The sequence below is a fragment of the Aquarana catesbeiana genome, linkage group LG07 (assembly GCF_042186555.1).
Source record: "Aquarana catesbeiana isolate 2022-GZ linkage group LG07, ASM4218655v1, whole genome shotgun sequence".
NCBI lineage: Eukaryota > Metazoa > Chordata > Amphibia > Anura > Ranidae > Aquarana > Aquarana catesbeiana.
In genome coordinates this window covers 335465480-335481095 of record NC_133330.1, presented here as the reverse complement: position 1 = coordinate 335481095, position 15616 = coordinate 335465480, and the positions used below count along the sequence as shown (strand labels likewise).

The 15616-nt window shown below is 43.4% G+C and overlaps 1 protein-coding gene across 2 annotated transcripts in view; it reads left to right on the top strand.

The window, feature by feature from the left end:
* Positions 1-14431, top strand: part of PLPP3 (phospholipid phosphatase 3) — an 88220-nt gene extending 73789 nt beyond the window's left edge. For both annotated transcript variants that reach the window (XM_073593893.1, XM_073593892.1), the window contains exon 6: positions 12447-14431. In XM_073593893.1, coding sequence (XP_073449994.1) covers positions 12447-12557 — 111 coding nt within the window. In that variant the 3' untranslated portion in view covers positions 12558-14431. The remainder of the gene's footprint in view (positions 1-12446) is intronic.
* Positions 14432-15616: the final 1185 nt, after the last annotated feature.

Genomic DNA, 15616 nt, shown 5'->3' with positions numbered 1-15616 from the left:
CTAAAATACTCTGCTGGAGGACTCTGCTCCTTACTCTGTCTAACACTCCTCTCCTGAAATACTCTGCTCTGCTGGAGGACTCTGATCCTCCCTCTTTAACTCTCCTCTTCTAAAATACTCTGCTGGATGACTCTGCTGCTTCCGCTATCTACTCTCCTCTCCTATCCTGAAATACTCTGCTCTGCTGGAGGACTCTGCTCCTTCCTCTACCTAACTCTCCTCTCCTGAAATACTGCCGGAGGACTCCATCTAAGTTGGAAGACATGTATGTAATTGTGACAAGTGTTGGCAATGAATGTAAAGGCTGCAGATTCCATCTTTATTGGTCACATTATCTCTCTTCCATACACTGGAGAGAATTGTTCCCACCGCCCAGATGTCATGTGACCAAGAATGACTTTTTTTTATTTTTTACCAGTGCATATGGCCAACCAGATGGTTCAGCCATTACCACATGGATCCGGTTACCTCGCCTGCTTGACATAATGCAATGATCAGCTGTCTGCTAGGATGAGTGTGTGGAAACTTTAACAATGTAACAAATTATACAAACACAATTTAACAAATCATACAAATACAATGTAACAAATTATACAAACACAACGTAACAAATCATACAAATACAATGTAACAAATCATACAAACACAATGTAACAAATCATACAAATACAATGTAACAAATTATACAAACACAACGTAACAAATCATCCAAATACAATGTAACAAATCATACAAACACAATGTAACAAATCATACAAATACAATGTAACAAATCATACAAATACAAAGTAACAAATCATACAAATACAATGTAACAAATCATCCAAATACAATGTAAAAAAATCATAATTGTCATAAAATATGAACACAACAAATATAAACAATGATCTACATTCCTTAAATCCAAGTCTCGACGGTCCGTTCCTTAGGAGGTGAAGGTTTTCCCGGCGCAGACGCTTTGCTCGCCACCCTGGGAATCACCACCAGCTTGTTTTCATTGGAAAAACCCTCTTGATTCGAGATTTGCGCAAATCAGTTTACCATGATTGCAGCTTAGAGCCACTTTTCTTGTTCTCATGCAATTTGCACGGCTTGCAGCGGGGACCAGACGGCCGTCTCTGGAAACCCAACCCAGACATGTGTTCTCTCTTAATTCGGGAACCTCGTGGAAAAACCAAATGGCTAATCAAGCCGCGCCTACAGTATTATCTGAAACTGCGGCCAGAAGTCACCAAAAGAATAACACACAGAAGAATGCCAAAGATTACATGATATTATCTGAGAATGTTTAGTGTCAAGGTTACAGAGGGCCTGTCAGTAAGCCAAACAAATGAATGCCGTGCCACAGTGTACAGCTACAAAGAAATCCATCTTTTAATGTTAAACAGCCAACCTTGATCCCCGGTGACTTTGCCTAGGCTGCGATGATGCCCTCAGTCTGCTGCAGGCAGGAGGAAGCATTTCCTCAGTCTAGCACCCCCTAGTGATCACATAGACTGTACTGTACTTTTTTACATTGAAAAGTCATCCTTGATACCCGGTGACTTTGCCTAGGCTGCGATGATTCCATTAGTCTGCTGCAGGCAGGAGGAAGCATTTCCTCAGTCTCCCCTCCCCTAGTGATCACTCAGACTGTACACTGTACTGTGCCTTTTATCATTGAAAAGTCATCCTTGATAACCAGTGACTTTCCCTAGGCTGCGAAGATGCCATCGGTCTTGAAGCACTTGCTCAGTCCCCTCTCCAACAATGATCACTCAGATTGTAAAGTGTAACTTTGTAGCTAATGACAATATACAACAGTATTATTAAAAGAAACTCAATTTTTAATCATTAAAAAGCCATTTTTGATAACCAGTGACTTTGCCTAGGCTGCGATGATGCCATCAGTTTTCTGCAGGCAGTAGGAAGCATTTCCTCAGTCCTCTCTCCCCCATGGATCACTTAGACCAGGGGTAGGCAACCGGTAGCCCTCCAGCTGTTGTGGAACTACAGTTTGAGTTTGATTTTTGCATAACTCCTCCCAAGAGCCGGCCCACTGCTTGCATCAGGACTGAGAGCTCTGTAGTTTGATATTTGCATAACTCCTCCCAAGAGCCGGCCCACTGCTTGTATCAGGACTGAGAGCTCTGGAGAGGAGTGATGAAGCAGGGATCTGTGATGTTCGCAGGAAGCTCTGTACAGCCCACTGCCAGCCCCTCCCTCCAGCCATGATCTGCCTGCATTGCATAGAGGACCACAGAAACCCAGTAATGACATCACTGGGGCTAAAATAAGGTAGATAAGGCATCTTCTACCCTAGGAGCCATCAATCTAAGGTCCTGACTTCATCAAGACCAACACAGGGTCTATAGGCTTGCATTGGATGTGATGATGCCAAAAAACGGTCCACCATGAGCGCCATCTGCTGGAGGAGCGAAGTATCAGATAAGTTAAAGTACTTTTACTTTCCCCTAGACCAGCGGTCTCCAAACTGCGGCCCTGGGGCCTAATGTGTACCCTTTATCTGGCCCTTGAGGTACCATTCTATCCACTGACACCAACAATGGGGCACTATTCCTCCCACTGACTCCAATGATGGGGCACTATTCCTCCAAATTACCTCAACATTGGGGCATAATTCCTGTCGCTGATACCAACACTGAGCCACTATTCCTCCCACTGACACCAATAGGGCACTATTCTCCCCACTGACACCAACAATGGGGTATAATTCCTCCCACTGACACCAACAATGGGGCATAATTCCTCCCATTGATACCAATGATGGGGCACTATTCCTCCCACTGACACCAACAATGGGGCACTATTCCTCCCACTGACTCCCAACGATTGGGCAGAATTCTTTCCTTTGACACCAATGATGGAGCACTATTTCTTCAAATGACACCAACAATGGGGCAAAATTCTTGTCACTGACACCAACACTGAACCAGTATTCCTCCCACTGACACCAACAATGGGGCACTATTCCTCCCACTGATACCAACAATGGGGCATAATTCCTCCCATTGACACCAATGATAGGACACTATTTCTCCCACTGGATGTCAAGGCATTGTCTACTCCCACTGGCCATGGGCCGGCCCCCCTAAAGTCTGGCCCTTTGTTTGGAAGGTTTGGAGACCCCCTGCCCCAGACTAAACAAGCAGACAACCCTTGAAGTGCAGGCGCAGCCCCATTTCATATTTCCCAGATTTGGGCTTTAATTATAATAAACGTTGTTATCAGCAGCTTGAGAAATTGGTGTCCCTTTAACAGCAACTAATATTTTCCATGATTCAGTTCCATACTGACAGCTGCTTAAAAAACAGGCGGTAAATTGAGCGTGACCCCTGTGTGTCTGAGTACTGACACGTTATTGTTGAGGGTGAGCTGCCGCAGCGCCTGCGGAGGGCCAGTGTGTGTGTATCAGGACGGCTGGTGTCATGCCACAGATATGAGCGGAGCAGAGGGGGTCACACACACAAGAACAGAACACAATGCGGGATGATGTCATTCTTCCATCACATCCATGCCCTCTGCCTTTCCTGGCGCTGCGTCATCCTAGACCGCACAACATACGGCGGCGGTTTGTGCCGCCATGACATCACCTTTTATTTCAGAGGAAGTGGACATCATCCTCACCACAATTACTAAGCAGGATATGACTGCGAGTTGATACAAATACTACGGAATCATGTAAGGCAACAATGGAAAGAGCGCTGGTGGGGTGTCGATTTCCATTCATTCGTGGATTTCTATTCATGTGGTTTGTGGTCGGCTGTTCTGGGCTACCAAGCTTTGTCCGCTCGTTGCCCCGGGCGAATAACCTCTGCCTGTCCTCCACAGAGGGCTTAGGGATCAGCTGGGTCCGTATTAAAATCATTTCATAAGTATGCTGAGCATGGGGGCCCAAAACCTTTGTGTATGATGGCATCCCTATATTGAGTAATCCCTCTGAAGCTGGAGGTTGGCCAGCTATGGTGTTGGGCGGCCATGTGCCAAAGCAGTTCCATTGGTATGATGGCATCCCTTAAAATGAGTGTCTGTTTGCAACTGACCCTTGTTGTTGGGTTAAATGGAGAGCCATAGAGCGACTACAGGTGCCAGGGTGTGACAGTGCATGCTGGGGCTTGTAGTCCCTCTGAAGCTGGAGGTCAGTAAGCTATGGTGTTGGGCGGCCATGCGCCAAAGCAGTACCATTGGTATGATGGCATCCCTTTAAATGAGTGTCTGTTTGCGAATGATTCTTCTTGTTGGGTTAAATGGAGAGCCATACAGAAACTACGGGTGCCAGGGTGTGACAGTGCATGTTGGGGCTTGTAGTCCCTCTGAAGCTGGAGGTCAGTAAGCTATGGTGTTGGGCGGACATGTGCCAAAGCAGTACCATTGGTATGATGGCTTCCTTTTAAATGAGTGTCTGTTTGCGAATGATTCTTGTTGTTGGGTTCAATTGAGAGCCATAGAGCAACTATAGGTGCCAGGGTGTGACAGTGCATGTTGGGGCTTGTAGTCCCTCTGAAGCTGGAGGTTGGCCCATCCATGGTGTTGGGCGGCCATGCGCCGGTACGATGACATCCTTTTAAATGAGTGTGTGCAAATGACTTTTGTTGGGTTAAATGGACAGCCATAGACCAACTACAGCTGCCAGGGTATGACAGTGCATGCTGGGGCTTGTAGTCCCTCTGAAGCTGGAGGTCAGTAAGCTACAGTCTTGGCACCATGCGCCAATGCAGTACCATTGGTATGATGGCATCCCTTTAAATGAGTGTCTGTTTGCGAATGATTCTTGTTGTTGGGTTAAATGGAGAGCCATAGAGCAACTACAGGTACCATGGTATGACAGTGCATGCTGGGGCTTGTAGTCCCTCTGAAGCTGGAGGTCAGCCAGCTATGGTGTTTGATGGCCACGTGCCAAAGCAGTACCATTGCTATTATGGCATCCCTTTAAGGCTAGGTTCACACTGCTGCAGTGCGAATTTAGCGCGATTTTGATCCGATTGCGTTGCAAATTTGCATTGCGAATTCTTTGTGTGTTCTTGCGATTCTACTGCAAATTTTGCAATCTATGGAGCTGAATTCGCATCGCACACGGATCAAACTCGGACAGGACCCTTTTTTTTACGCAGGTTAAACTCGCAACGCATTGATGTGAACAGCACTCATGGAAAACAATGTTATTAAAATGACTTGCGAATTTGAGCGATCGCAGCGGCTCAAATTCGCAATAAAATTCGCAGCAGTGTGAACCTAGCCTCAATGAGTGTCTGTTTGCAAATTACTCGTTTGTTGTTGGGTTAAATGGAGAGCCATAGAGTGACTACAGGTGCCAGGGTGTGATAGTGCATGCTGGGGCTTGTAGTCCCTCCAAAGCTGAAGGTAAGCCAGCTACTACGTTGGGTAGCCATGTGCCGAGGCGGTACCATTGGTACAATGGCATCCCGTTTAATGAGTGTGCGCGAACGACTCTTGTTGCTGGGTGAAATGGAGAGCCATAAAGCAATGACAGATGGCAGGGTGTGGCAGTGCATGCTGGGGGTTGTAGTTCCTCTTAAGCTGGAAGTTGGCTAGCTACTGTGTTGGGTGGCCATGTGCTGAGGTGGTACCATTGGTACGATGGCTGGTAGTCCCTCTGAAGCTGGAGGTCTGCCAGCTGCGGTGTTGGGTGGCCGTGTGCTGCGGCCATACCTTCAGTACGATAGTATCGTTTTTAGTGAGTGTGTGCAAGCGATTCATGTTGCTGGGTTAAATGGCTAGCCATAGAGCAACTACAGGTGCCAGGGTGTGACAGTGCATGCTGGGGGTTGTAGTTCCTCTTAAGCTGGAAGTTGGCTAGCTACTGTGTTGGGTGGCCATGCGCTGGTACCATTGGTACGATGGCATCCCTTTTAATGAGTGTTTGTGTGCAAATTATTCATGTTGTTGGGTTAAATGGGGAGCCATAGAGCAACTACAGGTGCCAGGGCGTGACAAAGCATGCTGGGGCTTGTAGCTCCTCTGAAGCTGGAGGTCAGTCAGCTGCGGTGTTGGGTGGCCGTGCGCCAAGGCGGTAACATTGGTACCATGCCATCCCTTTTAATGAGTTTTTGATGCGTTTTGCCTTTTTTTTTTTTTGGCTAACATGAACATATGAGAGTTCTGTTCATGGAGTGCAATTTTGATGTGACTTTCATGCTATTTGCGTGCTAGAGAGTGTAAAGTCACATGAAAGTCACACTTCATGAACAGAACTGTCAAACTTTCCTATTGGCCAAAAAAGAAAATATGCAAACTGCATAAAAAACGCTTAAAAAAAATACGTGATCAAAAACGCACTGCAAAAACGCATCAACCGCAACCTGCAAAGATGTGAACCCAGCCTTAGTGCATTGGGGTGCCTTTGAAAATGAATAGCACCACAACGCACATAATATGCATTACTGCACTTTATTGCAACACAACGATATAAATAGGACGTAATACATTGTGGCTGATATAAAAAAAAGACAAAATATTCATTTTGAACCTTTAATGGCGGAATGTAACACATTGGCCCGTTTCACCTCTAAAATATGTAAAGCAGCAGAAGAGATGTAAAAAAAAAAAAAAAAAAAAAATCACCGGTGTTTGACAGATCAGCGACCCAATAATGAGTGCACATTCCTAGCCCAAATCTGCAGTTTATTTTCTGGGTGGGGATCTCATTTTTCAGGAAATGGACCAAACCCAAAAAAAAAAAAAAATCGTTTCCCTCCTTCTTCTGCCATTCCACCATTCATGGTGTGACCCAGATGAGGCTGAGGACTATTTAGCAGCATATCCCGGCCCAGCAGAGGTTGGATTTCACGGGAGCTGCCAGTGTTTGTCTAACCTCCAGCCATAGCCAAACACGGCCCAGCTGCAGAGAGGAGGCAAAGGGCAGACTATTAGTAACTTAACAATTTCAGGCCTGTCACTCCGAAATACCAGGTGAACCTTAAAAGGGATTTCTTGAGAGGCGCCTCTGTCTTCCCTGCATACCTTAATTGTTTCAGCCTGTAAACGAAATGACTGAATCAACTGCTGGAGCTCCAGGATTTCCACGCTTCCTCGGCAAAGATACATTTCCAAAAGGACAGTGAGGCATAGGACCCAGAATTTATCCTTCATTGGTCTGATAGATATATATTACAGCACATTGATTGCTGCAGCCTATCCATTCACTAGAGACCGGTGACATCACTGAGAATGCAGCCTATCCATTCACTAGAGATTGATGACATCACTGGGAATGCAGCCTATCCATTTACTAGAGACCGGTGACATCACTGAGAATGCAGCCTATCCATTCACTAGAGACTGGTGACATCACTGGGAATGCAGCCTATCCATTTACTAGAGACCGGTGACATCACTGAGAATGCAGCCTATCTATTGGCTAGAGACCAATGACATCACTGAGAATGCAGCCTATCTATTGGCTAGAGACCAGTGACATCACTGAGAATGCAGCCTATCCATTCACCAGAGACCAATGACATCACTGAGAATGCAGCCTATCCATTGGCTAGAGACTGGTGACATCACTGAGAATGCAGCCTATCCATTGGCTAGAGACCGATGACATCACTGAGAATCCAGCCTATCCATTCACAAGAGACCGGTGACATCACTGAGAATGCAGCCTATCCATTCACAAGAGACCGGTGACATCACTGAGAATGCAGCCTATCCATTCACTAGAGACCGATGACATCACTGAGAATGCAGCCTATCCATTCACTAGAGACCGGTGACATCACTGAGAATGCAGCCTATCTATTCACTAGAGACCTGTGACATCACTGAGAATGCAGCCTATCCATTCACTAGAGACCGGTGACATCACTGAGAATGCAGCCTATCCATTCACTAGAGACCGGTGACATCACTGAGAATGCAGCCTATCCATTCACTAGAGATCGGTGACATCACTGAGAATGCAGCCTATCCATTCACTAGAGACCGATGACATCACTGAGAATGCAGCCTATCCATTCACTAGAGACCTGTGACATCACTGAGAATGCAGCCTATCCATTCACAAGAGACCGGTGACATCACTGAGAATGCAGCCTATTCATTCACTAGAGATCGGTGACATCACTGAGAATGCAGCCTATCCATTCACTAGAGACCGGTGACATCACTGAGAATGCAGCCTATCCATTCACTAGAGACCTGTGACATCACTGAGAATGCAGCCTATCCATTCACAAGAGACCGGTGACATCACTGAGAATGCAGCCTATCCATTCACTAGAGACCTGTGACATCACTGAGAATGCAGCCTATCCATTCACTAGAGACCGGTGACATCACTGAGAATGCAGCCTATCCATTCACTAGAGATCGGTGACATCACTGAGAATGCAGCCTATCCATTCACTAGAGATCGGTGACATCACTGAGAATGCAGCCTATCCATTCACTAGAGACCGATGACATCACTGAGAATGCAGCCTATCCATTCACTAGAGACCTGTGACATCACTGAGAATGCAGCCTATCCATTCACTAGAGATCGGTGACATCATTGAGAATGCAGCCTATCCATTCACTAGAGACCGGTGACATCACTGAGAATGCAGCCTATCCATTAGCTAGAGACTGGTGACATCACTGAGAATGCAGCCTATCCATTCGCTAGAGACTGGTGACATCATTGAGAATGCAGCCTATCCATTCACTAGAGACCGGTGACATCACTGAGAATGCAGCCTATCCATTCACTAGAGACTGGTGACATCACTGAGAATGCAGCCTATCCATTAGCTAGAGACTGGTGACATCACTGAGAATGCAGCCTATCCATTCACTAGAGAGCATTGACATGATTTCCAGGATTTCCACGCTTCCTCGGCAAAGATACATTTCCAAAAGGACAGTGAGGCATAGGACCCAGAATTTATCCTTCATTGGTCTGATAGATATATATTACAGCACATTGATTGCTGCAGCCTATCCATTCACTAGAGACCGGTGACATCACTGAGAATGCAGCCTATCCATTCACTAGAGACTAGTGACATCACTGAGAATGCAGCCTATCCATTCACTAGAGACCGGTGACATCACTGAGAATGAAGTCTATCCATTCACTAGAGACTAGTGACATCACTGAGAATGCAGCCTATCCATTCACTAGAGAGCATTGACATGAGAAAATAAATAGGGGCCGCTGATATTATATACTAATAATGCAGAGCTTATGACGGGTTAATTAATCAGTGATCTGAATGTGAAATGACTAGTTGCATTGTAGGAAATATAAGAATTTATTCAGTAAAGCAATGCACAGAGCAAAGGGTTAATTGCAAAATACAGTGACCACAGCAACCAATCAGAATCCGTCTTCAACTCGTCGGAACTTGATAAAGCAAATTCCGATTAGCTGCTGTTGGTTACAGTCTTTTTTCTGTGTTGGATCTTTTGGAATAAAGTTGATCACGCGGCCATGTGTTTTTCATAATATTTACTGGAATATAATGAGAACGTAAATCCAGCCATAAATAAAGCCTAAGAAAACACAAAGTCTCATAAAACTCCCCCGAACAAAAAAAAGTCATAAAGTCAGTGTTATAGATGACCCCGGAGGGATGTGTGGCCCCCCGCTGTGCGCTGTCCCCAGCTGACACTGCGAGTTGTCGGGAGTCGCAGGAAATTAGGTGGAGGTGGCTGGAAAGTTGACGGCTCACACTCCGATTCCGCTGCAGCCGTATCTCTCAGCCCCCGATATGTAAAAGTCGTCTATTTCACATCCTGCTGACGGATCTCTTTATTGGGTACTCAGGAAATCGCGGCCAAATATCTCTCTTCCTACCATTGCTGTGAACCTTTTGTGTCGGCAGGGATGAATGCTGAAGAATAGCAAAATGTAATCGTAGTGGAAGCTTCGGCTTCATTCTGGAAGTGCTCAGCAGGCAGGGGCTCTGGGACTACAAATCCCAGCAAGAAGTCACCACCCGTTCCATTAAAGATAGGAGAACCACAGCTAATCTAAGGCTGGCCATACATTATACAATTGTCTTGTACAACTTTCTTTTAGATTTACCAAAACCATACAATATGAGCTCAAGTAATAGATTAGGGGACACTATAATATCTGGCACCTCTTCCCTATTGAATTAATAGTAGCAGCAACAGGATGATTGAGATTATAGTGGTGCCCATAATTGAGAAAGATTCAAATAATATAACAATAGAAAATGTATTCGTAAAATAACAACATATATTGGGTTCAATAAAAAAAATAAAAAATCAGAGTATAATACAAATTACACTGAGTCACCGGTATCCATATATAGAAGGTGATCAGTGCTTGATCTTATATCCCAACATGTTTCGCCAACATTGGCTTATTCAGGGGATTTATAACGACCACAAATGCTCTTAAAGCTATATTAGGAAAAAGATCACATGAATATTTATTGATTTATGTGATCTTTTTCCTAACATAGCTTTAAGAGAACTGGTGGTCCTTAGAACTTCCCTGAAGAAGCCAATATGGGTGAAACATGTTACATGGTTAGTAAGGTTGAATAAAGAACACCAGTCCATCCAGTTCAACCTGAGTGATTGTGGGTGCGTGTCTACAATTGTCTCTATCTCTGTACATTGTGTGTCATTAAGATGCTCATCTATTATATTATTATATATATTTAGGGTACCCATATAGTGCCGTCAATTTATGCAGCGCTCCACACATACATTGCACACTCACATCGGTCCCTACCCTCAAGGAGCCCACAATCCAAGGTCCCCAACTCACATTCTTATACTAGGGGCCAATTTCGGACAGAAGCCAATTAACCTACCAGCATGTCTTTGGAATGTGGGAGGAAACCGGAGTACCCGGAGGAAACCCACGCAGGCACAGGGAGAGCATGCAAACTCCAGGCAGGTAGTTTACAAATCGCCTCTTCACCGCCTGTCAAATGCCTCTGTCGAATCCCCCCTCCTACCACAAATCCAGTCTCCCCTTTGTATCCCCAGTACAATTACCCCCCTCCCTCCCTGAAACTTACAGACCTAAAATGCTACCCGGGCGGGAACTCACCATGCGGCGTCCACCCCCACCCCCCCTCCTTTATTTAGCAAAAGGTCCTTCCCTAGCGTAGTTCACAGCAGCCCTTCCTGCCCACCCCTTGTCCTGGCCCTGCCCTCCTATTATCTTCTCAGGACAGGTTTACTTTGAAAAGTGAGACCACCAAGCCCACTAAGACTTTTACCATGAGTATTAGTCTTCTTTAAGAGGAGGACCTGCACCGAATTATCTCAGGTTCTCCATCCCTTCCAAAAGACAAATTCCGTGGTTGGAATTATGACAGCCACATTCTGCTGGAAGCGGGACAAGGCAGAATTTTCGGTTCGCGGAGGGATTGTTGTGGGACCTCCATCCAGTACATCTCTGCGCTGGAGCAGTGAGCTACGCGTCTCCAATTACAACACACCAAATTCCACCCAATTCTAAAGTTTCAGTGCCGGGTGAAAATCGCCTCTCACCTTCTTTGAGGCTGTCTAGGTTTCTAAACAAATTTTTTTTTAATGTTACTCGATACCAATTCAGTCAAAGCATATTGCGAGTTCTCAATTTTCCGTACGTTATTTGGCACTCATAGAAAAAAAAAAAATGAAAATATGTGCATTTCTTTAGACTTTAAAAAGCCTCAGATCCAATCGTTGTCAAAAGTTTGTAGAATTCACCTCCGTAACATCTCTTAAATTCGCCCCTTTTTAACAAAAAAAACCCACCAAGCTCCTCATTCACTCCCTTGTTATCTCTCGCCTTGACTATTGTAACTCCCTTCTCATTGGCCTGCCTCTCCATAGGCTCCTCCCCTCTTCAGTCTACCATGAATGCTGCTGCCAGACTTATCCACCTTACCAACCGCTCAGTGTCTGCCAACCCTCTCCTCCAATCCCTACACTGGCTCCCAATCACCCAGCCAATTAAATTCAAAATAGTAACCACAACATACAAAGCCATTCACAACTCTGCCCCGAGCTACATCACCAATCTTGTCTCCAAATATCACCCAAACCGTCCTCTCCGCTCTTCTCAAGACCTCCTACTCTCAAAGCTCTCTCGTCTCCTCCTCCCATGCTCGTCTCCAGGATTTCTCCAGAGCCTCTCCCATCCTCTGGAACTCGCTACCTCCACCGGTCCGGCTATCCCCTACTCTTGCTACCTTCAGGCGATCCCTGAAAACTCATCTCTTCAGGAAAGCCTATCATGTCTCCAACTAATCTCCTACCACTTCCACCAGCTCATTCCCCACAGTTATAACCTTTTGTACCACCTGCCCCACCCTGTTAGATTGTGAGTTCTTCTGAGCAGGGCCCTCTTAATCCTATTGTATTGTATTGTATTATAACTGTATTGTCTCTCTTTTATATTGTAAAGTGCTGCGTAAACTGTTAATATTCTTGGTTGACCAAATTGTATTTTTTTTCTTATCTTCCAGGTCTTTTTCGTCTCGGACCTTTTCAAGCCATCAAAGAAGAGCTGCCCACCACCCCCTGTAAAGAAGGATACTCTGTCACCTGTGGACATTATCGACAGAAATATTGTATAAAGAACCACAAAGAGAAAAAAAAAAAAAAAGATCGTGAACATAACTTCTGACGGTGAATTCAACTACCTGCTGCTTTCAAATCTCATCAGACAGTAGAATGTAGGGAAAGACTGTATACCCAACCAAAAAAAAAAAAAAGAAAAAAAGAAAAAAAAAAAAAAAGATGCAAAAAAAAAAAAAAAAAGAGTAACACATCTTTTTTTTGTCTGCTATGAGGCCTTTTCGATTGCAATGGTGCATAAACGTGGGTGATTACCGACTAACAGAAAGCCAAGCAACGGCGGAGCATGGAGTTGGAATTCCGGATGTAGAACCGATCATTATCTGTTCATGTTTTAATGAACAATTATCCTGTTCATAAATGAACACTAAACTTTTCTTTTTTTTTTTTTCTTTTTTTTTTGTTTTTTTTTAAAAAAAGGGAGTCAACTAGATCTACTTGGTTCTTAGAGAAGCCCACAAGTAACGATAGCACTAAGAATTTTTTTTTTTTTTTTTAAAGTAGATATAGCACTGACCATTGGGCCCAGGTCCCGAGAGTCACTGTGTCTGTTGTATCTGTGTGGTGTTCGAGAGAGGTTGACAACACCAGAGGGATCTCTGTGTGCAAAAAATCTGTACATACCTATATATAAGAAAAAAAAAAATTTGCATAATTCACCAGTAATTAAAAAAAAAAAAAAAAAAAATCAGACATTCACACTAAGGATGGCCGGTTTGGCACCCTTTCTTCTGTGTATCCTACTTGAGGCCACCAGAAAGAAAAAACAAAGACTTTGCCGAAAATTGCCCAACGCAGCCCTTGTTCAAAGTTCTCTTGTGCATGGAGAAGATTCCCGTTGGAAGACTGTCAAGAGTTCTGTGTCTTGCTTGAGACTTTTTTTTTTTTTAAGCACTAGTAACTTTGGGGTGGATACCCAACGTTCGATATTTCATAGCAAGTTTCAAGAGGTACCGCCGGACGGTCCTCACTCAAAATCCCAACTCATTCTGTCCAGTTGCCAATTTTTCGTCTGGAGCGAAGGTCCTTAAAGCCATTGCATTTCACACACTTAGCATTAGAAGTCTACAGAAAAAAAAAAAAAAACTCTTGGGCCTAGGTAGCAAGGCCACCATTGTGGAATAACGAGCAGCAATCTACCATAATGCAAACAACTACGACCTTCGTCGGGTTAGACCAGTCGGACTAATGACGGTGCGCTGTGGGTTACGGCACTTTAGCGCGCAAAAGTTCCAAGCGTTCAGTCCATTGGAGGCAAGAGAAAGAAAAATCTGAGGCATTCAAAAAAAAAAAACCTGTGAAAAGGTTACACCGAAAGGGATATTATTAACAAATAAATATATGAATCTCTCATTTGCACATCCATACTACATAAGCATCCGTCCTATCATTTCAACTATAGCAAGCTATGATTTTTTTTTATATTATATATTATATAAATAATGTATAAAACATTAAAAATTAACAATGTAAAATATTATTTCTGAAAAAAAAAAACCTATGTTTAGATATATCCACTATGATCAATAACTGTGTCTTTACCTGTGTCCTTTTTTTTTGCTGCTTTTAATTAAAAAGCAACAAAATTTTAATTTTTGTATAGTCAACTAAAATATTTTTAGATCTGTGGTAGTAATTTCACTATTAATAAACTACAACTAGAGGCAATTGTGTATAAAAAAAAAAAAATGAAATAAATTGTCAGTATTTTTGTATTGTTTCATATTGTAAAGAGAAAAAAAAAAACAAAAAACAAAAAAAAGAAAGAATATTATTCAGATACTTTTGTAGAATACAAAAATCAAACGTTTTTTTGCAGAAACGGCTGTACAAAAATGCTTTTTAAATAAAAAAAGCTCATAACGGTTCAGTATTATTTTGTGTTTTTTATGTATTGGCGTATGCTTTGGGTGACTTATATTCCAAACCGGTCTGCCTCAGACCCCCTGCAATAAGTAAAGTAAAGCTGCCTAATATGCTATTAGAATTTCATTGTAAATTGTTTGTTTTAAGAACGTTTGTTCAATTTTGTAATCATTAATGGGGTCAAATCATTTAAGCATTTATTTTTAAGTTAATTCGAGATTTCAAAGGAGCAAAATGAAATTTTTTTTCCCTGGAAAGGACAAATTTCTAAAAAATGTATGTGGTTTTCGTTCAGGAAAGTCCATTTGTTCCAAAAATTTGCCGTAGAATGTAATGAGATTTGTAAATATTTTTTCACAAATTTTCTACATATTTTGTGTTGAAAAAAAATACTAGTTTATAGCCAACCTAAAGCAGAACTTTACCAAAATCAACCTAATAAAAAATGATGTTCTTTAGCAAGGAACAGACAATCCACATTAACCGCTTGCAGACCGTCTACCGCAGATGTACTGTGGCAGAGTGGCCCCGTTGCGCTGGATCACGTATATGTACGTGATCCATTATTTCTGGGTAGGGGGTCACCACCCCGGCTTTGGTATCGTTCGCTACAGCACAAGCCGATCAGCGGGTCCCGGGCCAATGACTTATGGATGGAACCTGCTGATCAACTGAGCATATGATAGAAGAGAGCCCTGTGTTGGTAAACAACACAGAACTCTCTGCAGTCAGCAGCGACGCACCTTTTCTTTTCTCCCTGCGAAGCCGGGTGTAAAAACTGACACATCGCTCTGTAAGAACAGAACACACATTACACAATGTTAGACACACAGTTAACCCTTTAATTGCCCCTAAATATGAACCCCTTTCCCAGCTAGTGTCATTAGCACAGTGACAGTGTATATTATTAGCACTGATCACTGTATTAGTGTCACTGGTGATGTCAGTGGCAGTTAGTCAGTTCCTCCCAGGGTCAGATTGTCTGCCGCAGGATCGCAGTCCCACTATAAGTCGCTGATCATCATTACTAGTATAACAAAAAAAAATTGATAAAAAATCCAGTATACAGTATCTCACAAAAGTAAGTACACCCCTCACATTTTTGTAAATATTTTCTTCTATCTTTTCATGTGACAACACTGAAGAAATGACACTTTGCTACAATGTAAAGTAGTGAGTGTACAGCTTGTAT